General features: G+C 43.3%; 1 protein-coding gene across 4 annotated transcripts in view; it reads left to right on the forward strand.

Moving 5' to 3' along the window:
* The first annotated feature begins 14022 nt into the window (after positions 1–14022).
* The window catches only part of Wdr19 (WD repeat domain 19), a 78015-nt gene continuing 66489 nt past the window's right edge, over positions 14023–25548 (forward strand). For all 4 annotated transcript variants that reach the window (XM_026785154.1, XM_026785153.1, XM_026785152.1 and 1 more), the window contains exons 1-5: positions 14023–14095; positions 17109–17200; positions 17473–17538; positions 19708–19833; positions 22757–22872. In XM_026785154.1, the coding sequence (XP_026640955.1) occupies positions 14090–14095; positions 17109–17200; positions 17473–17538; positions 19708–19833; positions 22757–22872 (406 nt within the window). In that variant the 5' untranslated portion in view covers positions 14023–14089. The remainder of the gene's footprint in view (positions 14096–17108; positions 17201–17472; positions 17539–19707; positions 19834–22756; positions 22873–25548) is intronic.

The raw sequence follows: 25548 nt of genomic DNA on the forward strand, positions 1-25548 counted from the left end.
CTTCCCATAATGAGCCCTCACTCACTTTGTATGAACGTAAACACGAAGGAGATTTGAGGTTTGGGCTGAATCACACCCAAGGCAGTGTAGAGATAACAAAGAGAATCCCTGAGAATTCCTTGTGCTGGGGTGGAGGCTGGGAGAGGACGGGGAAGTATGCGCAAGGGGATGGGAAAGCCAGACACCTCCTGAACAGGGACACCACGAGATGACGTGCCAGAGTGGGTGAAGGAAATCACTACATGCAGTTAATGACTCCTGAGACGGGAGAATTATTATTCTTCCTCATCAAATGAGAACATTGAATGGTTATCCAATCCCAAGTGACCAGCCTCCTCCCCAAAAAAAGCAGTACAGATTCAACAGGATGCATCTATGTGATATATATATTATTTCATTATATATATTCATTGTGTGTGTGTATATATATGTGTGTGTGTGTGTGTGTATATATATATGAGCCAGAAAGAGGCACATGGGAGAGATGAGAAGAATGTAATTACATTTGTTGTGTTTTGTTTTTGTTTTTCGAGACAGAGTTTCTCTGTGTAGCTTTAGAACTGTTCTGGAAATCATTCTGTAGACCAGGCTGGCCTCGAACTCACATAGATCCACCTGCCTCTTCCTCCTGAGTGCTGGGATTAAAGGCTCATGCCACCACCATCTGGTTGTAACTACATTTTAATTAAATATTTCAAAACTAATTAAATTTTTAAAAATCTTAATTCAGGGAAAATATAGTTTTGAGTATAACAAACAGCAGCTCTCTGGCCAAATCTGTCTGGTGTTTGCTTTTTGTAAATAAAGTGTTGTTGAAGGAGACTCTTAGCTGGAGAAATTAAATTTTAAAATGTATGTTTTATTTAACCATCTTAGGTGCATGTGGTGTTAGTCTGAGTTAAGTTGCTGAAGCGCTAAGCACTTCATATACGTGCCCTCTCATTTAATCTTTACAATGGTTCTATGAAATACATAGGATTATTCCCAATTAATGGTATAGAAACACTCCAGCAAATGACAGAGCCAGATTTTAACACAAACCAAATCTGTGAAGGTTTTTACCGGCCGTTTTAGCGTGCTGTGTGGAGATGATTTCCTTCTGTCTTGGTTAATCACAAGGACGTGTTTCGTGCCAAGGTCAGATGTTGTCATGTGTAGACTTGCCACATCCGAGACTGTTTCTGTAATGGCAACAGGCTACAATTCAGCCTGTTATGTACATAAACACTCTGCCCCCCCCCCCATGCACGTGTGTGCGGTCGTGCAAGGGCAAGCATGCACAGGCTTTCCCTAGCGAAAGGACAAAAGAAGGACGTTTCAGAAGGGCTGGCACGCTCCATGGGTGCAGAGAAGCCCTGTTGCTATTAATAGAGCGGGAGCAGGGGCGCTGAGCAGAGCGGTAATGAATGAAAATGAGGGGATGAGCTTGAGGAAGAAGTCATGAATCTATTATTAGAAATTTAATATAACTGAAAGGGGACAGCGGCTGTACTAGTCTAGGGCAAGTGGATAGTTATTTGAGAAGTAATTGGGCCTCTGTGATACAGCAGTGGGAAGCCAAACAGGACTCGAAAGCCCACAGCTGATCAGGGCCTGTTTGCTACAGAGACTGTTTGGCGTGCAGACGGATGGACTCCAACATGCTGGCTGGTTACCAGAGTCTGAGATCTGCCTTGCCCTACTTGACTTGATTAGCCTGTTATAGTGTTTAATGGTTGCTATCACAGGACACCGTGAGTGAAAGACGACTTTTATTAGGACACCGAAAGCGCTGTGGGCATCACGCGTGGGTCAGTTCTCAGGCTCCAAGTCCCACAGGCACGCTGCCGAGAATCCCAGGAGGAAACACACTGAGCTGGGGAAACCCGGTCCTTTCAAATGGCGGTAGCAGCCCTGGGCTTTGTCCTCAAGGTTCCTCGCTGCATACTCGTGCCTACGGCGTGTTGGCAGGGACACGCTGGACCTGTGACCAACCTGCTCTCCACTTCCTCCCGCAATGTCGCCAGTGGCCTCTGTCGATCGTGCCTAACTGCTCCACCCGGCAAAAGATAAAGGGGCCCATATCCGGTCTCAACCGGCAGATAATGAAGAGTCAATACAAAGACAAGAAGCAACAAACTGAAAACCGGCAGACTGATGATCAGTAGTGCCCGGGTACAACTGAGTGGAGAAACTGTTGAAACTTGAGAAGAAAGAGCAGTGATCCAGGTTTTGTTTTGTTGTTTTTTTTTAAACACATCAGTATCTAGTATCTAACTGTCTATCATCATCTGTTTTCTGTGTTGTGTGAGAGAGAGTAAGCAAGAGAAACAAGTCCATTTTTGCACTAAAATGCCTAAAATAGCCAGGGTCTTTGGCTATGATGGTTAATCTTCACTGTCAGCTCATTTGGCTTTAGAATCACCATGGAAACGGCACTGGATACATCTGTCAGGGTATTTCCATAGAACATGGAGTATTACCGCCTACTGGCTTGCACCTCTGACTCCTGCTCAGTTTGTTTTTAATATAACCCAAGATCGCCCTCCCAGGGATGGCACTGCCCACAGTGGCCTAGGACCTCCTGTATCAATCACCAGCCAAGACAATTTCTCACAGACATGACCACAGGTCAATCTGGTCTGGGCAATCCCTCAGTAAAGACCCTCTTTTCCTAGTAACTCTGGATGTGGCAAATTGGCAATAAAAATGAGCCAGGGCACCATAGAATAATAATCCAGCTATTACATTTGTGATTTATTTTTAATCCAAAAAGGGAAGAAATAGTTTAGAAAAAAAGAAATGTGTGTATGTATATATATATACATACATTCTTACATTATAGATAGATGGATAGATGGATAGATAGATAGATAGATAGATAGATAGATAGATAGATGATAGATAGATAGATAGAATGGATAGATAGATGATAGATGATAGATAGATAGATAGATAGATGATAGATAGATAGATAGATAGATAGATAGATAGATAGATAGGATAGATAGCTCCAATATAAGAAGCTAAGTAATAAATGAGATTTATTATAAGGCATAGACGAATTCAGAAAAAGAAGTGAGAAGTATAAAACTTCAAATGTGACAAGGACAGGACTTCTTCTGGGTAGAGAGGAGACAGACGTGGCACATGAGCAATTGGCGGTTTACAATAGTACAAGAGAAAACCTAGTGTCAGGATAAGGCGTTTAATTTTAATTGGGCATGTTAGGTGAGCCAAAGGGGGCTTCTGATTGCTGGACTTCAATACTTTGAGAGCTGGACCTTGGTGGTCAGCCTCAGGAGGAGGAAGTAGCCAAATAAGAGACTAGCCCTGGTGGCCAGCTTTAGGAATGTAATCTAATGGTTCCTAGCAGGGCAGGAGGAATGGGGAGAAGAGCAAGGCCCGCCAGAGCCATGCTTGCCATGTTCTTCGCCGATTTTAAAATGGCATTTGAGGATATTGGGTTGATGGGAAATTTCTTATGAATCGTTTGTGCCTTCTCCCTGTAGTACTGTTTGTAAGTTTCCCCAGGAGAGTCCTGAGCATACTACGCTTCCTGCTTTTGGGGAGATATCCTTATCTACTTGAAGGTCATCCTTGTGCCTTAGAGGTTGTAACACACAGAAAGAAGCCAGAGGTCTCTTTCTGAGGCTCTGAGATATCCTTGAAGCATCTGCCTCTGTACTTACTCAGGAACAAGATAATCAAAACAAAGCAAACGTTAAAAGGTCAACAAGACTCAGTGGACTGGAGGAGTTGGCCACAGATCAGATTACAAGCCTCTTCCCACTATACACTCAGACTATTGTGTGGCATATACAACAACAAAGTTAGATTAGCTGGAGTTACCTCTGCCCCTCACAGGGACTTATATTGATGGGCAAAACATGGTGGGGAAAGACGGTAAAAGAACAAGATGTCAGGAACTCCCTTTCTTAGAAAAGTCAGCTCGTGCGAAGCCACTGTGCTGTCACGTGACCAAGAAGCAAAAGAATGCCAGGATTCGACATATAAATAAATTCTATAAAGATATAAAATGTAGACATTGTATTGAAGGGACAAAACCAACTTCATTTTGGGCTAGGCCCCAAGGTTTACTATCAGCAAAGTGGGAAATCCCCTAGGCTGGAGCCAATCAGAGAGTCGCCTGTACCCCTTAAGCCCATAACTGTAGATCTGTGGGTTTTTGCTGTTATAAACCCTGCCTAAGGACAGGGGGGCACCTCCTCTGGTCCCCGCTGCGTCGGTGAGTGAAACAAGGTCCCTACCACGGTTTGTATGGCATGACTAAACCTTGCTTTTGCATTTTGGTGAGTCTGTGTCTCTGGTGGTCTTCTTGGGGGTCTCCGTGACCTGGACACAACAGTATTGTTCCAGAAATTGATTAATAACTGCAGTAGCTTTGGCCTGAGGATTTTTCTCAGGCCTATTTGACAACTGGCACTCTGGTCATTAAGAGTTAATAATACACTGCTCAGGACATGGCAATCTGCCCAGGGTGGCTTGGAGATTTTCTGTCTAGGTCCTTAAAGCCATCAGCCTGAGAACAGACTGTCAAAAGCCTCTAGATTCTTAAAAATTGGGTTATGGGGTTGATGAGCAAAAATTATTATAACAGATAACTCTATTTATCAATAATATCTAAACCTTAGGGGGAATTATTGTAAAAGATAACTGTGTTCTGTCACGATTTATCAATAATGACTAAACTTACAGCCCCAGTGTGCAAAAGAAAAAGTTAAACACATGTTCAGAAACAGAAACAAAATGATCTATGTTTTGGACCATGAATCTATCTCTGTTCACTGAATTCTATATCAATAAAGAAGCATTCTAGCTGCTAGTCAGTCAGACTGCAAGTCTTGCCACCATGGCCTGGCTCATCCTTCCTTGCCTACTGCTTACCTCTGCTCTGGGACCTGTCAACCACCAGAATGATGGCAAGTGTGTGTGCTTGTGTGTGTGTTGCATCTCCCTGGAAATCTACATGGGAAGGGGAGGGGGAGCTTAGCAGCAGGCTGGATGAATGGTTAAGAGCATTTACTGTCCTTGGAGAGGACCCTACCTAGTTCAAGTGTTTCCCAGTACCCATGTCTCGCCTGACTGTAATTTCAGCTCCAAAGGGCCCAGCGCCCTCTTCTGGCCTTGTTGAGCACCTGCACTCATGTGTACATTTAGACATACACAGAACACAAAGTTAAAACTAAAAAGCAATGTTTAAAGGGGAAAAAAGAAGCTACTCTTTGGCTGTTGCTCTGAGAAGGGGGCAGGCCAAGCAGTGCAGATCTGTGTGCATTGCCACATGCATTTCTCTCGGGATGCAGCCCCTCGTCCTGCACCTTCACATTGGTGCTCCAGTCAGCACAGCTACAGTGAGAAGATGCATGAGAACAGTAGACTGAACATTGGTGTTGTCAAATTTACAGAATCCATGACGTAGAAACAGCTGTCTTGTAAACGTTTAAGGACTGGCTCTCCTTTGGTGCATTTCCTAGTTCTAACAGTATAAGTATCCCATCAGGTACAATTTCAAGCTACCAGCATGACATCACTAAATGCAGAGTTGAAGAGATGGACTCAGCCAGCCTTTGTGACCCAGGGCTAATTACAGCTGCTCACCAGAGGATGGGAAGAAAATGGCTGGATCCATCTGGTCCAGCTGATGAGAAGATTCTAGAGGTTTCTCATGGGGGTGGGGTAGGTGAGAAGCTTGAGAGGCATCATGAGGCAGGCCTCCCACAAATAGCTGTTATCCTAATCAATCTTTAAGCTGAAAAGCAGCTTGATATTCCCTTTTAAATCCTGAGTGATCGATATTATCAACAAGGGAAAAAGAATTTGCTGAAATTGTCTCTAAATGGTAAAACCCTTCAAAATACAAAACAGCCTTCTGGAAGTCACAGAACCTGTGACAGAACATACTGGGCTTCGTCATTTTTTTTCCAATTTCCAGAAAGTGCTAGAAACGTTTGTTGCTCAGTGCATCAACATATACACAGACTGCAACTAATGCCCCCAATGCATCAGCACACACTGCAGCTACTGCCCCAATGCATCAGTGCATACACACACATTGCAGCTACTGCCCCAATGCATCAGCGCATAACATGCTGCAGCTACTGCCCCAATGCATCAGCGCATAACATGCTGCAGCTACTGCCCCAATGCATTAGTGCATATGCACACTGTAGCTACTACCCCAATGCATCAGCACATACACATGCTGCAACTACTGCCCCAATGCATCAGCGCATACACACACTGCAGCTACCGCCCCCAACACTTTAGCACATACACATGGTGCAGCTACCTCCCCAATGCATCAGCGCATACACACACTGCAGCTACTGCCCCACTCCACAGAACACCAGAAAATCAGTTTTCCCATTTTAAAGATGAGTGGTGACTGAGCTTTAAAATGCACAAAGACTTGAGACAATTTTTGAAGGAATAGCAAAATAGTCAATAAAAAATTCAAAGCAGGGCTTGAGAGATTACTCAATGGTCAAGAGCACTTGTTCTTCCAGAGGACCCAGGTTCCATTCCCAGCACCCACATGGCAGCTTACAATGGCCCATAACTCCAGTTCTAGAAGATCGGATTCTGGCCCCCAAGGGCAGGCATACACACTTGTGATAAACATATACACATTCAGGCAAAACACTCACACACATAAAATAGATCTAAATCTTTTAAAACAGTCAAATGTGCTTGACATAATTAGTCATCAAATACATGCAAGCTGTGTCTAGACACAGCCCAGCCACCACTCTAAATGGGTAAGCTTTCAAAAGACTGCCAACATCAAATGTTGACAATAATTAAAACTCCTATGCTTTGCTGGCCTTAATGCAGGAGGATCAGAGCTCAGAGTCACCCTTGACAGCATAGTGAGTTCAAGACCTGTCTGGGCTACATGAGACTATGTATCAGAAAAACAAACAAACAGAAACCAACCCAAAACGTATACAGAAGTGTTCATAGCAGTTCAGTGTAGAATCATTTCAAACTAGAAGACATACAGTTATCCTTCAACATAAAATTCATAAGCTATGCCATACTGACAGTGACAACCAGACCCACTAAGAAGAAACAACTACAAATTTGCACAGCAACATAGAGCAATCTAATAGACACAGTGAGCAAAAGAAATAAGAGACAAGAGAGCCATGGCTGTGTGTGTCTGAGTTGCCTCGATGAAGGTTTTTTGGTTTTAGTATTTGTGTGAGCGCCTGGTTTTAGTTCCTTGCAGGTGTGTAACTCTGAATAGAAATGGGTCATAGAGCCGGGCAGTGGAGGCGCATGCCTTTAATCCCAGCACTTGGGAGGCAGAGGCAGGCGGATCTCTGGGAGTTTGAGGCCAGCCTGGTCTACAAGAACTAGTTCCGGGATAGGCACCAAAGCTACAGAGAAACCCTGTCTCGAAAAAACCAAAAAAAAAAAAAAAAAAAAGAAATGGGTCATAGAATTCTAAGCTTAACACTTTTTCCCTTTTGGAGGGTCTGAAGTTGTTTCCACAGAATGAGAAATGATTGACATTCCTGTTAATAGAGGAATGTGTACATGTGCATGCACATGTGTGAGCATGTGGGGGCATGCATTGCATGTTTGTGTATGCATGCATGCATATGTGTGTTAGAAAGGAGAAGGTACAAATCTTCAGGAATAAATTTGGCATAGTCTAGGCCAAACCAGATGTTCCCTCTACAGTACAGGAAGAAGAAAGGAAAAGGTGGAGGAGGTGGGAAAGGAAGAGAAAGAAATATCTGCACCTAAAATCATGCTTAGCTTAGAACTGGACAAGAATATTGACTTAATGATGAATATACAATTTTATTTAAAGCTTAAAATTAATCTTACATAATTATAGTTAATAATTTTAAGTGACATTAATTACTAGTTATCAATATTAGGCGGAAAATCTGGAAATTCCTGACCAGCAATTGTTTTAAACACACTATGGCTTCTTTCTGTGTAACACTGGTAGGAAGTTATTTATGTCCTCAAATAACCATCATACAATGCCATGAAGAGCCCAGCTGATGACTCAGAAACAAGCAAGGGAAGTCAGTCAAGGCCACCGTCAGGGAAAATGCTCCCACCTGAATCCTCCTTTCTCCTGATCCTAAGGAGCATTGTTCTGAAGGCTCGGGTTCAGCAAAGAACCCCCAACTCCAATCTCTCCTGCTGAGCTGTTGTTAATATATCAGATTGACTTTGGGAAGTAAGTTCAATCTTCAAGTTGTAGATATTTGGGTCAAAAAAAAAAATCAACACTCAAAATCGTTCATTTTCAGTTACAAATCAAAAGTACAACTGGCTTTCTGAAAGCTAGCTCTAATGAGGGAGAACTTCAACCACTGGGGAGTTTAAAGGGGGAAAGAAGGGTGGACTGGGAAGCCTCGGCTTGCTGGTTTAGCCTTTGAAATGAAAAGTTGAACACAGCAGATCAAAGAGACAGCCTGTGATGCTTGGGTCCCTTCTCTGATGTGCTGCTGAATTGGTTGTGTTTTCGCCGAGGGGCAAAGTGGAGCCTGCTGGGATGGGAATGAATTAATTCTGACCTGTCAACACAGACACTCAGACCCAACCAAAACTGTAAATGTAAAATACTCCTAGGTATTTATTCCTTCTCCCTTTTTATCCATCAAGTTATTCGGTCACAAAAGCCGGTAGACCTTAAATATTAATTGTGACATTAAATATGAATTGCAGAGGAAGAAACGGGGGTTGTCAGCTGTGGCTGGTACTGTGATTTCACTAACTGATCTTTCTAGAGTACTCCTTGAAAACTATGCCATCGCTATATTAATAAATTCTTTTCGGTAGCAGCAAGCATCAGCCTCAGATGATACTCAAGACAGGCCTGCAATGCATGCACATGTCCAGCTATGGAGACTTCTGAACTCTGCTATGAACTGTGATCTGGTAAGTGGATATTAGTTAGATTAGAGTTGTTTCACTGATGACAAACTCAAACGTAATTTATACACCACCCTGTTAGAAGGTCTTTCTTTTCTCATTGCTTTCATAATTGAAAGGGAACAGACCACTAACCAGGACAGAGGAGTGATTATGGCTGTTGGTGACATCGCTGCCAATGACAGTTGTTGTATCCAGGGTCAAGGCCAGGTGACAGCTCTTGGCACCCCAACTCCTCACCAATCCTCTATGCTACACCTATAAAACAGAATACTCCAGCTGGACACGGTGGCTCAAGCCACTGAGGACCCAATGATGTAGAATATTATTTTAAGGTGAGCTACATTTGTTTATGCTGTAGGACATTTGGTTTAATGATGCAAAGATGTGTTGTATTCTTTTATGTTACATTTGTTTAACTCTGTGAAGCTGTGTTACATGTCTAAAACACCTGATGGTCTAATAAAGAGCTGAATGTTTAATAGCAAGGCAGGAGCAAGGATAGGCAGAGCTGGTAGGCAGAGAGGATAAAGAGAAGGAGAAACGAGGAAGAAGAGAAGCAAGAGAACAAGGAGAGGAGGATGTCAGGGCCAGCCGCCCAACTATACAAAATGCCACTGAGAAAGAAGTAAAATATACAGAAATAGAGAAAGATAAAAGCCCAGAAGCAGAAGGTAGATGGAATAATTTAAATTAAGAAAAGCTAGCTAGAAATAAGCCAAGCTAAGGCAGGGCATTTATAACAAAGAATACGACTCTGTGTATTTATTTGGGAGCTGGGTAGTGGGCCCCTCAAAGAGTCAAAGAGACAAGAGCCAGGGAGTAAAAACAACTAACAACAGCCCAGGTTCAGTCCCAGCACTGACATATTGGTTCACAACTGAATGTGCATACATTCAGGCAAAACCCACCCATTACATATAAAATGAAATAAACAAAAATGCATTTATTTTTATTTTATGTGTATGGGGTTTTTGGCACATGTATACCTGAATAGATTGTGCATGCCTGGTATTTGAGGCGGCTGGAGGAGGGCACAGATTCCCTGTAAATGGAGTTACAGACAGTTGCTGGGAACTGAACCTGGGTCCTCTGAAAAAGCAAGTGCTCTTAACCGCTGAGTCATCTCCACAGTCCTGATTCCTGGCCTTTTTCCTTAGGTAGTTCCAAACACTTTAAAAATTATAACTTAAGGGCAAAGGTTGGAAAAGCACATTCATAATGAAGCACGTTTTCTCTAGGCTCCCCCTGCCCTATCACTTGCTTACACCTCAGAGTTTAGCTTTTTTTCTTGGTGCAAAGCAATTACTGAATATGCATAAAATATTGGTTTGTTACTATAATAATTTTCATGGCTCAGCCATGGAGTTTGCACAAAACTCCAAAGGTTAAAATTTGGGGAGTATTTATTTTATGTATATGAGTCCTCTATCAACTTTATGCCAGAAGAGGGCATCAGATCCTGCTATAGATGGTTGTGAGCCACCATGTGGTTACTGGGAATTGAACTCACAACCTCTAGAAGAGCAGCCAGTGCTCTTAACCACTGAGCCATCTCTCCAGCTCCCTTGGAGAGTGTTTATATTATTTGTGTTTTAATAACTAAAGCTTGCCTGAAGATCAGAGTGCAAAGCAGCCACACTATTCAGCCATACAGGCCAGGAAGTAGTGGCACACACTTTTAATCCCAGCAACCATAGTAGCTAGCCATAGAGGCTGGGCGGTGATGATACATGCCTTTAACCCCAGACTAGAGAGGAATATAAACCAGGAGGAGACAGCTCTCAGGCTTGGTCTCAGTCTGAGGATTCGTGGAGGCAAGATGGCCCATTTTGGTCTGGGGTAGAAGAGTTAATGGCTGCTTTGCTTTCTCATCTTCAGGCAAGCTTTATTAAAACATAAATAATAGACCACTTTATTCATATGAGCTGAAGAACTGCAAGTCCACATTTCAAAACTTGTTTTCCCAGGAGTGGTGAAACACTTATTATCGCAGCACTGTGGAGTTGGGGGTGGGGGGGGATTTGCTGAGTACAAAGATCAGAAGTTCAAGGTCATTCTTGGCTACATAGTGAGTTTAAGGCAGGCTGGAATACATTATAACTTATCTCAAAAACAAAAGATTACTCTTCAGATTATTTATAGAGGGCTGGAGAGATGACGCAGAAGCTAAGAGCACTTGCTGTTCTTCCACAGGACCTGGGTTCAGTTCCCAGCACGTGAATGCCAGCTCACATCTACAACTCCAGTTCCAGGGGATCTACTGCCCTCTTCTGGCCTCCAAGGGAGTTACACACATGGTGCACATACTTACATGTAAGCAAACTACTCATGCACATAAAATACAAATAAAGATTTTCTTTGGAAATTTATTTATAGGATATTCTGGTCATTTTTATTTCTTGGTATGATGTCATGATTATCCATCTACCTCGGTAGGCCAAGAATAATCAAATGCCAATTTGTGGGCTTGGAGGTGAAACTTTAAAGGTACTGTATTTCTTAATGTCAGAATGAAGTCATTGCAAGTGATTCTATGTTTATAGTCTACTGAAGAACTCTGTCTTGTTTTGGTTCCCCATAAAACCTACCAGGCTACAAGGGCCCTATGAGGTTAAATGATTGCACGACGTTGTCCAAAAGAGCCAATTACTTCAGCATTTGCCACCAGAGCACTAAATCTGAAGATAGACCAAAATCAAGCCTCTATTTGTATAACTATATAAATGTCATCTAAATGTGTCCACCACCAGCTTTCCCCAAAGCAGTGTGCTATAAATAACCACACTGCATCTGCTCATTGCTATGTATGCACTGCTGGGTGTCTTCTTGGGCTTAATTACAGACCACACACAGTAGTAGATTTTTAGTGGCAAGTTTAGCGTGTTAGCCACAGCAGCTTCAGTGCGTATGTGCTGTACTTCTGGCTGATGATGGAGAAAGCTTTGCAGCCTTAAACTGCCTTCCACGCCGTCTCCATCCTCTTTGTCGTGAGACCCCATGATTTTAACTCTGATGCACATACCACATCAGAGTTTCCATCTTCCCCCGCCAGATTCTTCCTTTCCCCTTCAGCCACCTACAAATGGTTCTACCATGGCATATGTTGCTTTGGCAAGTTCTTTTGAGACCTATATCTGAGCCACACACATCCTTCAGGATATGTGAGTCTTGGAGCTGAGCCGAGCGTGATGTCTTGCTCCTACATGCTTCAGCCCACAAAGAAGACTCCACGGAGGTTTCCTGTTTTTATTGTAACAAAAATAAATGGTTGTTGTGTCTGTGTTTTTTTTTTTACCGTTTTTTTATTTTAAAAGAGGTGTGTGTGTGTGTGTGTGTGTGTGTGTGTGTGTGTGTGTGTGTGTTTTTGCCTGCATGCATGCCTGGTGCCAATGGAGGCCAAACAAGGGCATAGGATTCCCCCTGGAAATGGAGTTACAGGCATGAACTGCTGTGTGGGTGCTGGAAACTGAACCCTGGGTCCCCTGGAAGAGCAGGCAGTGCTGTTAAATGCTGAGTCATCTCTGACCTCTTGCCAGTATTTCTTAAATTATTCCCCATCTTCTCATTAGGAAGCACTTCAGTGGGTTCCTTAGCAGAAACAGGATCAGCTGGGCTGCTAGGGAAGCCAAACAGGTGCAAGAGCGATCGAGAAGCTGTCTTCCATGCACTCAGCTGACAAGAATGAATGTGCCACGGGGGTATAGCAGCTGGGGTATGTCATTCAGGGGACTGCTGAAGGAGCAGTGGTTTCTGACTGCTCCTGGGGTCATGGCAAAGCCACTCCTAAAAGTCCCGAGTCTGATATGGTCACACACCCTCTGTTCACTTGAGGGGAAGAGGGTGTGTGGGAAACAGTATGAGAAACCAACAGTCTGTGGGATATTTGAATCTACCTGTCTTACAGGCTTAAGTTGCTCTCTTGTGTTCCCTAAAAGCCAGTATTCCCCTGAGGAGATGCTGCCACTCTCTCCTGAGTACAGGTTCAATCAAAGTGATCAAAAGGCTGTGTGGTCAGGAGGGTCTTACGTTTTATAAAAAATTTAGGGGGGAGATGTTGGGAGCAGTGAGACCCCAGATCCTGATTTTCTTGTAATCCCCTGAACTGAGTGCCTACAGCTGTTCTGAGCACGAGACCTCCAGGAGTTCCTGAAGGCAGGAGAGTGGTTTCTGGTGGGTTTGGCTGGGGCGTGGCTATCTCTATATAATCTGCCCCTGAGCACAATAAAGGGGGCATTCCTGGGGAATTCAAGGATGACCTGTGTTGCTGTTTCTGTCTGTGTGTATCTGTGTATTTAAACCTCCAGCTCCCTTGCCCGAAGCTCACGAACTGGGTGCCAGCGCACCGAGCGCAGACACGGGGTCGCGGTGAGCAGCAAATCAGAAACCTGAAATCAAGAATTAACCCAACTGCAAACCCCAGGTAGTTGTCTTATTTAAGTCTTTTTTTTCCTCTGTAAATCAGAGTGTAGGGGAAAAGGAAACAAAAAGATGGGTTGACTGTCATTTTCAACTAGCAAAAGAGGCAGTTTCGGAAATACTAAAGACGCCCAAATGCCTTCAGGTCTAATCTTTTTAAAAGGCTGCAAAATTCTAGAGCCGAGTTCATTTTATTACCCTGTTCCTCCCCGACCACACTAGCTACGTCCTTGAAAGAAAAGACCTGTCACGCCACGTCTCCTCCACGGCACAAAAAGGGAATAAAAACAGTGAAGGACAACACTCTATTTTCGCCAAGCCTTCTACGTGTAGCCCTCGTAGAAGCCGTCGGGCCCCTGAGCCGATCCCCGCCTCCTGTTTGCCAACGTCTTACTCCCGCCTTTTTCCTGGCTTCGCTCCACGTCCTCTCCCGCTATCCCCGGCACCTTCTCGTCAGATTTGCTCAAGACCCTATCCGTCCACAGAGCCCGCCTCCCGGAGTCGGTTTTACCCAATCAGAGCTCAGACAGGAAGTTGACCAGCCCTCGTGACCTCAACTTCCTGGAACTTAGCTCCGCCTCCACACGTGACTCCCTCCACCCTGCCCATCTCTCTCAAAGGAAGGCGCCAGAAAAGCCCCGCCCCGCGCTCGCGGATTGGCTGCTATTTGCATGGTCTCCTGGGTGACAGGAACGCGGTAGCCTGGCGGGGGAGTTCTGGTGCGCCTGCGCACTAGCAAGATCGGGGGTGCCACTGGAGCCTGGAAATGAAGGTAAATAACTTACAAAAGCCAGCGGGGTGAGAAGACGCGGCCGCCGCTGGTTTCCTCAGTTCTCGCAGCGCGACTCTGAGTAGTTTGTGTCCCCGTCCCTCCGCAGGAGTGCTGAGGGGTGGAGGAATGCGCCCCGGGAGCGGGAGGAAGGGAGGGGGTTGTAGGGATGAGGGGAAAGTACGTTCTGAAAGCAGGCGGAGAGGGAGGCCTGTGCCCTCCGGAACCCACTAGAAGCCTGGAGCTTAGGATGCCCGAACTTCCCAGCGCTGGGGACGGGTCGCTGTGGAGGTGACCCTGTGCCTCAAGCTGCCTCATTTTTGTGGCTCAGCACCAGGCAAGCCAAGCCACTGGCCCAGAGCCCTAGAGAGAATGAAAAGTCTCCAAAACTGTAATCAAAAATTGCTTCGCCTGTGACCCATCCAGTGTACAAATTGCTGGTCGCTAACACATGGCGGAGGAACCTAAATCTGCACACTTGTGTGCGGCGCCCTCTGCACGAAGGTTTTCTACGATCGGATTTGTTGCGAATCCCACAGCTGCAGCTTCTTTGCTCCTCTGATTTTCCTCGGCGATACCTACCCTGCCCTGCTCTGGCAAAGAAATGGAAAAGCCGATTTAAAAATGGTTTTCGCTTTCCTAAAGCTTCACGGTGGCTCTTGTGTCAGTTGGATTGACAGATAATTCTGCATGATTCGCCTCAGATGTGATTCACTTTCCGATATGATGTATCAGATAGGTGGAAATACTTTCTTTATAGCTGAGAACCCTTCGCCTGAGAGTTACAGCGAGTTGCTGTAATGCCTATACCCAATACATAAGAAGCAAACCTTTGGGTTTCCGGTTGGAAAGCTGTAACTTTCTTTTCTGGGTTGTACTAGAGCGGCTATAGAGCTCTGGGGAAGAAAACTAACCTGTAAGACCACAGCCCAAGGCAGATAGATCTGCCATGAAGGGAATAAAGTAAGGTTTGCCGACAATGTCGTCACTCAGTTGCAGGAGTAAGATGTTGTTAAATGCGTGTGCGTGTCCATGCTGGACAACCTGTATTTGCTTGGAATCATAGCACACCTCTACTTTTGAGTTGCGTTCCCAGGACACTGGCCTTCAGGAGGTGGATACAGAATGTGTTCAGAAAGCATTGGAGGAGTTGTGTTGCCACTCAGCCCCAAGTCCTCTGCAATGGTATAGAAACTGCATCTACCTAGATAAGGGTGGCCTTTAAAATCTGATATTTTTCATGTAGGATCATGTTCCCAATTAGTCTAGATTTGGAATCTGATATAAGAATAATATAAATCAATGAAATTTCAAATTTCTAACTTTTAGCAACTATAAGGTTTTTAAAGAAACAGATAATATGTTTTGTTTGAGTATCTCCAAAATTTAATTCAACATGTAATCAACAGAAACATTATCCATGAAGCCAGCATTGTTGCCCACACCTTGGGGAGGCAGAGGCAGGTTGACTTCTGTGAGCTGTTACACAGAGAAACCCTGTCTCAAAAAGACCAAGAAAAAAAAAAAGAAATGAAGAAATAGGTATAATAGTGGGTAAAAGAAGATAATTTAAAGGGATTGTAAGCATTTTACATAGGTCTATTGTAATCATCCAAGATTTTAAATAATAATTTTGTTAAATTTAATCCCCCAAATATGGGCCACAATTAAGAAACTCATGTTTAAATTCCTTCGGTGTGCATAAAGCACTGTGATGTGTTTTTCTAAAGTTAACGATTGGAAACATTTAAAAATGCAGAGAGAGGCAGGTGAGTCTTTGTGAATGTGAGGGCAGGCTGCTCTGCATAGCATTTTACTGTCCAGCCAGAGCTACATATGGAGACCCTGTCTCAAAACAAACAAAAGAAGTTGTGTGATAATCTCTTATCTTTTTGGGGTTTTTGTTTGTTTGGTTTTGGTTTTTTGAGACAGGGTTTCTCTGTGTAACAGTCTTAACTGTCCTGGAACTAGCTCTTGTAGACCAGGCTGGCCTCGAACTCACAGAGATCCACCTGCCTCTGCCTCCCGAGTGCTGGGATTAAAGGCGTGCGCCACCACTGCCCGGTTGCTGTTTTATGTTGAGGTCTGTACTAGTTGCATTTCTGTTGCTGTGATAGACTTACCTGAGAGGAAGAATTGAGTGGATCAAGGCTTATTTCATTTTACAGTTCCAGCTTACAGCCCAATAGGCACAGGAGGCACGGTGGCAGGAAACTGAGCAGCCAGGCATATCCATCTTCAGTCAAAAGTAGAGGGCATATCCAAGTAGATCCAAGCATGCCCACTTGCTTGTTCCCGGTCATTTCTCTTCTACAGTTCAGGACCCACTGTCTAGGGAAGGGTGCCTCCCACTGTTGGGCAGGTCTTCCCACATCAGTTAATTTCAGACAGTCCAACCCGGTGGAGACAGGCCCTCATTGAGACCCCTTTTCCAGATGACTCTAGGTTGTGCCAACAATTAAAGCTAACTATCAAAGTCCATTCTGCTGCACAAACTACTTGTGTTTGATTGGTTGATTATGTTGTATTTTATTGTTGATTTTTTTGTTTGAGACAGGATCTTTTTTTTTTAAAGATTTATTTATTTATTAAGTATACAGTGTTCTGTCTGTATGCATTCCTGCAGGCCAGAAGAGGGCACCAGATCTCATTACAGATGGCTGTGAGCCACCATGTGGTTGCTGGGAATTGAACTCAGGACCTTTGGAAGAGCAGGCAGTGCTCTTAACCACTGAGCCATCTCTCCAGCCCTGAGACAGGATCTTAACACTGTATCCCTGGCTGGCCTGTAGCTCACTGTGTAGACCAGGCTGGCTTCACACTGCTAGAGATCCCTCTGTCTGCCAAGTTCTGGGATTAAAGGTGTATGCCACCATACCTGGCTCTCATTGTTATTTTTTTTTAATAAACACAATCATTCATTCTGTAGTTTACATATCTGCATGATTAAGTTTTGACATATTTTCTGACCAATTCATAATTGTTTTGGAAACGTAAAAATTGTTTCTTTTTTTAGCGTGTTTTCTCCCTGCTGGAAAAGACATGGCTTGGTGCACCAATACAGTTTGCCTGGCAAAAATCATCTGGAAACTTCCTTGCAGTCACAGGGTAAGAAAAAAGTGAATATTGTAAGTAATGGTTGTGTGCACATGTATCCGCACCCGTGCCTGTGCTGTCTCTTCAATGTAAATTCTGGCTGAAATAAATCTTCAGTCCCATTAACATGACACTTTACAGAATCTTTTCCTCCATCACAACTTTTAAAAATACAAATTTAAAAACTACCATGAAAGAACATTGAAGTCAACTGATATAGATCCTAATTTTTTAGATAAATAAGAGAAATAGTTAAATAACTTTTATATTCTACTTGCTTTCAGAGCTGACTGTATTGTTAAAATCTTTGATCGCCATGGCCAAAAAAGAAGTGAAATTAGCTTACCTGGGTAAGTACGGGGGTGGATCAAAAGCTGTTTGTTGTCTATAAGATAAAAAAAAAAAAAGGAAAAAAAAGAAAAAGACTACTGTCTTAAATGAGTTGCCCATCTCCTCTTTTTTGTTTTCTCTAAGTATAAAAGGGATTTTTTTTTATGCTAAAGTTAGCAAAGCATGTGTGTGGCACTTGACTTAGAGTATACACACACACACACACACACACACACACACACACATATATAATTTATTCATTCACGGGGAGCTTTATGTGAGCAGGATAAGTGAGTCCAAATAAGGTTTCTCTGGGGCTGGGGGCTTTGGCTTGGTAGCTAAAGCACTTGCCACACAAGCGTGGAGACCAGAGTTCAGATCCTGAGAACACAGAGAATGCCAGGACAAGGGAAGACTCACCTGTAATGCCAGCCTTGGAAAACGAAGACTGGATTGACCCCTAGTGCAGGCTGGCTAGAGAGTAGCCATGTAGGTGAACTCTGGGTTTGACTAAGAGGCCCTGCCTCCATAAATGAAGAAGAGGAGTGATTGAGGATGATTTCCAGCATGAACCTGAAGCCTCCACATGCACACACATGTGTTCCCTTACACATGAAAACATGCACATACATACAAACACCATACACATGAAAATTACAAAATAAGGATTTTCCCATTAGGAAGACACAACCTGTATTTCCTTTGGTAATTCCTCTTCAGTAAGTCACTGGAGAACAGTTACTTCGTGCATTCTTCTTAGAGAATGAAGATGCCTTCCACTTTCAGGATCCCATTCTAAGGGCATGGGTAGACCAGGCGCAGTGAATGGTGCAGTGTTCTGTCCTCTGGCTCCCATTGGAGATGCTCTGGCCTCGGTAGACGTGTGCTGCTGTGCTTTTCCATGCATGTCTGCTGTCCACAGTTTGTTGGCCACTTTTCCAGGCCCCATTGTTTGCGTCTCTTGGCCCGGCCTCTCTCACCTGGTCTGCCCCATGCTTCTGAGGCTAGCGTTTTCGCCGTCTCCCGCACTCTTCATTGTTGCTTCTGATTGCTGTATTTTAGGGATGAGATGAAAATAGTAGCCAAGTGATTATGCCTAAAAAAGGCACTCAGTAGAAAGCTGCTTTGAGTAAATTGTGGGAGTTTAATTGCCCAATCTCGGTGACACCTGTTTTGGTTGCATAAAGATCTCATCTGAATTCTGCTGCTGGATTCATAATAATTGGATTTGACCAAAAAGAATCTCCAGACAAATAAAATGCTGTCTAATTGTCAGTCTTTAATTGGCAAGTGATTTTATCAACAGTTTGAAAATTTTCCTCTTCTATGCTCCCAAAGCTTCTGAGACCATTAAAGGATATTAGGGTCCCCAAACACATCTTAACTATTTGATGAATAAAATAAAATAATTGCCAAATAAATGCTAAATGTAAATCAAAGCATGTTTTAGCTGCTACCCAGGAGCAAGGAGTATCCAAAATGAAAAATAGCATTATATCAATGAAGAAGTCTATTTTTTTATATTTTTTGAAGACTTATTTATTATGTATACAGTGGTCTTCCTGCATGTATGTCTTCATGCCAGAAGAGGGCACCAGATCTCATTACTGATGGTTGTGAGCCACCATGTGGTTGCTGGGAATTGAACTCAGGATCTCTGGAAGAGCAGAGCCATCTTAACTGCTGAGCCATCTTCCTGGAAATGATGTTTTTATAGGACTCAGGAAATCCTGATAATTGGTTACATACAATTTTATTTAGTATAGTGCATGGAAGTGGTACTAAAAGTAGAACTTAAAACATTTCTCCATCCCAGCCAGGCGGTGGTGGCACACGCCTTTAATCCCAGCACTCTGAAGGCAGAGGCAGGCGGATCTCTGTGAGTTCAAGGCCAGCCTAGTCTACAAGAGCTAGTTCTAGGACAAGGCTCCAAAGCTACAGAGAAACCCTGTCTTGAAAAACCAAAAGAAAAAAAATTTTCCATCCTTCAACACAAAAACAAAACAGAAATATTGAGATAAATCTTGTATTGCTAGTGGATATCAGGTTGAATTTCTCATTTTAGGACGTTCATGTCCTAGTAAAAGTATTGAGTGGTCTTGTTGTAGGCAGAAGTTATTAGATCGGTATTTGTTTCTTCTCTCTGACTTTTGAGAAGTGGACAGTAAAGATTTTCTCTTTTCTAAAAGCAACTGTGTTGCCATGGATTGGGATAAAGACGGGGATATCCTGGCGGTGATTGCTGAGAAGTCTAGTTGCATTTATCTGTGGGATGCCAACACAAACAAAACCAGCCAGCTAGACAATGGCATGAGGTAAGGATAACTCTGTTGTTATTTAAGTGATATATAAAGTACTAAATGACAAAATACTTTTATTATTTGTATTATTTTATTAATGTCAGTAATTATACTTATTATTGGGATATAATATGACATTTTAACAGATGCACACAATGTGTTTTGGCCAGATCAGTGTAATTATCATTTTCTAACTTTGTAGTTATTTTTAAATTTTTAACTGAGTGATGTTGCTGTTTGTTGGCTTTTAATTATTTTTAAAGTTTTCACTGAGAAATGTGACTTTGTTGTCTTGATGCTGATAGTGTTTACTACTTTGACTTTGGAGATGCAATGATGAGGGCTTTTTGGTGTTGTGATAGTCACTTTGTTTGGTTTGGGGTTTGGGTTTTTGAAAGAAGATGTCATATAGCGCGTGCTGACCTCAAGTTCACTGTGTAGCTAAGGATGACTTTGAACTGCTGATCCTCCTGCCCCTACCTCCTAAATGTTGGGATTAGAAGCCCGTACCACCATGTCTTTCTTGAGTAATTTTCTTAGGAAGGAAAATATCATTCCTTTTATGGTTAATATATGTAATCCTTCTGTTAATTAGAATAAAGATGTGTATGGCCAGGTGTGGTGGCACACTCCTTTCATCCCAGCACTCAGAAAGCAGAAGCAGGTGAATCTCTGTGAGTTTGTGGCCATCCTGGTCTATGTAGCAAGTTCTAGGACAGACAGGACTATAGAGAGACCCTGTCTCAAAACAAAACCAAAAAAGAATAAAGATGTTATGGTTGTGAAATAGATTCTTTTGAAAGTCTTTTGGTAAACATATCAAAAATGAACACGATGAGAAAAAATGATATGGGAAAATCTGGAGGTAGATGACTGCAGTGTCACACAGTAAATGACCGTACCTCAAACAGAGTGGACGGCAAGGACACCATGAGTGTCCTCCCACCTCCTCGTGTCTCCCAAAAGAAGAATGCAGTCTTTTCAGTTGGCATTCATTTGCTTGTTTTGTGTAGGAGTATGAATGTGTGTGTGACTGTGTGCATGTGTGTGTGACTGTGTGCATGTGTGTGTGACTGTGTGCATGTGTGTGTGACTGTGTGCATGTGTGCGTGACTGTGTGCATGTGTGCGTGACTGTGTGCATGTGTGCGTGACTGTGTGCATGCCTGTGTCAGCATTTGTGTATAGATCCCAGGGATTGAACTTGGGCCATCAGACTTGGTAGCAAGGGTATTCACCTGCTGAGCCATCTAGCCAACCTCTGATATTAATTCTTAACTTAATTTTACTTTATTATCATATGTATTTATTGTAACTATTATTATTACTGTTAACTTTATTCATCAGTTATTGCAGCTAACTTTTCATATACTTCATTAATATTTCACCTCCAAATATATCACCTCATCATAATGTATGACCTTTCACAGATTCAACTTACGCCAACTGTACTGGGAATTTTTGGTGCTCTGATTCCAGATTTAGCTAGAGTCTCCTCCAGATTAACCTTTGTCCTTCTCAATGTTCTGAAGACAGAAGCACACTCTATCTGTGGTGCTCAAGATGTAGCTACATTGGAATCACCTAGGAGAGTCAGTAACATAGCTAGATCCACCCCCTGAGTTTCTACTGTGTAGGTCTGAGATGGGAGCTGGTAAGTGGCATTTCCAGCACCTCCTTGGGATGCTGATGCTGCCTCTGAGATGACTTTTGAGAACTGTTATTTTGGACCCACTGTGATTTCTTCTCTCAGTCTCCAAAGAGTTGTCATGCCCTTTTGTAGGGAGTCATAGAGTAGGCAGCCTGTGAGTCCTAGGATATATGCAGGAACTGGGAGCTGACCAGAAGGCCCCCTGGTGATGAGCCGAGTTTGGTCCCTGGGACCAACATGGTGGGAGGAGAGAACCAGGTCCTACAAGCAGCCCTCTAGCTGTGCTGTTGCTCCCATACACTCAAATAAATAAATGTGGTTTAGGAAAAAACCTTTAGACAAAAGTGCTTTCTTCCAGATTCTGAACATCTTTGTAATAGTGATGGAGCAACAAACATAATCCTTTTTTCTTCTCTTTTTTTGCTGTAGCTAGGAATTGACCCAGGGTTTTGTTTCCAGTGCTCTACCACGAAATATATGCTCAGTCAAGATACATCCTTAAGATTATGAATTCTCAACGCGTCCTCTGGTTTCATTTGTCATGTTAAGGAGAACTCCTTGTCCCCTCGTGTATGTGTGCGTGTGGAGACCAGGGCTGACATGGGGAGCCTTCTTGGATCACCCTCCACCTTACTCACTGAACCCAGACTTTACCTACATGGGTCATCTAGACAGCTTGCTCCGCAGACCCCCTCTGTCTTAACAAGCACTAAAGCTACAGGCTGGCCCACCAGGCATTTACATGGATTTTGAGTCTAACTGCTGCCAAGATGATTTTGTACTACAAGTCTCCAAATTCTCTTTTAAAATTTTAATTTTATTTTATGTGTATGGGCTTTCCGGCATGCATGTCTGTACTACATGTATTCCGGGTACCTCCAGAGGCCAGAAAGAGGGTGTTGGATCTCCTGGAACTGATGTTACAGACAGTTGTAAGCTACCATGTGGGTACTGGGAATCAAACCTGGGTCCAGCTAGTGCTCTTAGCCTCTGAACCAAATCTCTGTTGCCTCCAAAATTCTTGTAGCACTTAGTCTTCATCTAAAAACTATAAGCTGTATGGGTTTTTTGATTGTTTGGTTTCTTGAGACAATCTTACTATGTAGCTATAGGTAGCCTCGAACTCACAGATCTGTCTGTCTCTGCCTCCTGAGTGCTGGGATTACAGCTAAAAGCCCATGAGCTATACTGTTGTACTTCAGCTTCTAAGCAGAGGTTAAAGTTATACATGAAGTACGAGAGGATTATGATTGTGAACTGTTCTGTAATATGTGTCTTAATATTACAGGGATCAAATGTCCTTCCTTCTTTGGTCAAAAATTGGAAGTTTCCTGGCGGTTGGGACCATTAAAGGAAATTTGCTCATTTATAACCATCAGACATCTCGAAAGATTCCTGTTCTCGGTAGGTTCTGGCAGAAGCACTCTACGTGTTTGAGGTGCTGCCAGGGAAAATCTGTAGAGAAAGGCTTCCCTGGTCCATCCTAGACTGCTGACCCTGAAGGCCCCTCCCTGCTTGCTAAGAACTGAAACATTCGGTGATTGCGTGTAGGACCCACACTGCCAATTCTTACCCCACTTTTTCTCCAAACACCAGTTGGTCTATGAGGAGTTTGCCTCAGCGTGTGTGGCCCATTTGACCTTGCATGAAGTACTCTGGTCTCCCCCCAACCTCTGTTCGCTTGACCTCGGCCCCTTGAATACCCTTGAAGATTACCCTTTCCGCTGTAGCCTCACACTGGAGAGTGGGTTATAGAATGAGCAGGGCTAACAAGCAGGCCTGTGGCCAGAGAAAGCATCCCTGCCGCTCTGGGGAGGCGGCGAGCGCTGGAGATAGCGACACCTACAGGACATGTGAGAAAGTACATGTGAGAAAGAGCAGTGAGTCATTTCAAATGATTTTCACAGATATCTCCTTAGTATTGATTTTAATTTTTAATAATGAGAGATAAATAGAAGCATCATTAATCTGTTTGAAAGACCAAACTAAAATTTCCTCCCAGATACAAAAATCAACTTTTTCCATATAAATTTGTTTGTTTATTGTTTTTTTCAAAACAGGGTTTCTTTGAGTAGCCTTGGCTGTCCTGGAACTTGCTCTGTAGACCAGGCTGACCTTGAACTCAGAGATCTGCCTACCTCTGCCTCCCAAGTGCTAAGATTAAGGTGTCTTCCACCACTGCTCAGTGCCATATAAATTCCTGTATGACTCCAGTAGGCATTTTGTTCCCCGCTTTATCTCTGAGTATGTCCTTATAAGCCCCAGAGGCTTTGATACTGGATGCATATGGAAATAGTATGTTATAGCATGATCTCTCATATCAGGCTACCATATAAACATGATGTTGCTGTTATCTTAGTATTTAATATGAATATGATTCTGCCCACATTCTTGCTTAATAACCATATAAAATGTACTGAAAAGATTCTAATTAATTGCCCATCTTAGTGCCTTTAGATAAATATACCATTGCTTCTCTCAAACTTGGTTGGGATTGTGGCTCAGCTCTGTTTACTCTTAGCTTTTTTTAGAGATTTATTTTCTATAGGAATTGATTTCTGTGCACATGAATGAAGATGCCTATGGAGTCTAAAAGTATTGGATCCCTGGAGCTGAAGTTACAGGTGTTTGTGAGCTACCTGATGTGGGTGCTGGGAATTGAACCTGGGTCCTCTGGAAGAGCGCAAGTTTTCTTAACCACTGGGCCATCTCTCCAGCCGTTCTTCTTAACTTTCTTAAAATCAGGCCACCCCGCTCACAGCTGCTTGATCCACCAGCACTACTAGAAATCAAATCTGCATTTCATGGTGTACATTTCCTTTGACTCGACTGGATGCTGGCATTTCTTGCTTCGCAGGTTTCTGATATGCAGAAATGTCAGTTATGATAGTTTAACTAAATAATGCCAATCTCCCATTTCAGTCACCAGAGTGCTATAAGTAGGTCAGGTAGTTCTGTTAACTGTTCCTACTGATGCCATGCTTAGCCTGGGTTTTGAGCAATGTGACAGTGTATGAGAAAAAGGAAGGTTTCTTCCCCTCTCCTTGGTAAAGAAAGGAGTTTATGGACAGTGGGATGGCACCGCAGGTAAAGGCACCTGCGGCCAAGCCTAACAACCTGAGTTCAGTTCCTGTAAACCATGCAGTGAAGGAGAGAGTCACCTTCAAAGATTGTCCTTTGACCTCCATATGTGTGCTGTAGAAAACACATGCATATATGCACACAACATGTGTTCACACACACACAAAACAGAAGGGTGGGTGGGTGGATGGATGGATGGATGGATGGATGGACGGACGGATGGACGGACGGACAGACAGACAGACAGACAGACAGATGTGATTTTTAAAGATAAAGAAGAAAGGTTTTTGTCTTTAGCATCTTTCGGCCTCTCTTCATACAACCCTTTCCCGCCCTGATGTAGCTGGACCACCTGAGTCCTTTAGTCTGCCATCAACATGATCTCTCCGTCTACAGGCAGACTCTTCTCTAAATGTGCCCTTCACTTTTGTGCCCTGCTCTCCTGACTCGGAACGCTCTCTGTGACCTGAGAACTCCTGAATCTGTATCTCTTCAACCCATGGGCTAGACTCACACATGAAGTTCTCACTCTGCATCCTCAGTGCGAGACCCATGTGCACTGCAGTTCTAACACCCCCCAAGCCCTCTTGATTAACCAGAAAGTGTCTTAGGTATTCCGTCCAGTCATGCCCAGGTTGCAATCCTGGCTACTATCATGAGACAGCCTCCTGTTTTCTGTCTAATTTCCAGTATTCTCAACATAATTTGTCTCCTTGTGCCCTGCTATGTGCTCACGGGCACTGCGTCCTTAGGTCCAACCATCCACAGTGGGAAAATATTCAGGAAACTGAACACACACAGACATCTGTCTCCTACTGTTTTGTAGTGGTGTGATACAGTAGTGAGGGGATCCCCTTCTTAACACAGTCTCACTAGGGAGCACTCACATTTGTACCCCATTGTTAACATAGATTATACTGTAGTTATCATGGTAACCCTAGTGTTACTGTAGATTATACTGTAGTATCATAGTAACCCAGTGTTACTGTAGGTTATACT

This window comes from Microtus ochrogaster, linkage group LG1 (assembly GCF_000317375.1).
Source record: "Microtus ochrogaster isolate Prairie Vole_2 linkage group LG1, MicOch1.0, whole genome shotgun sequence".
Lineage (NCBI taxonomy): Eukaryota > Metazoa > Chordata > Mammalia > Rodentia > Cricetidae > Microtus > Microtus ochrogaster.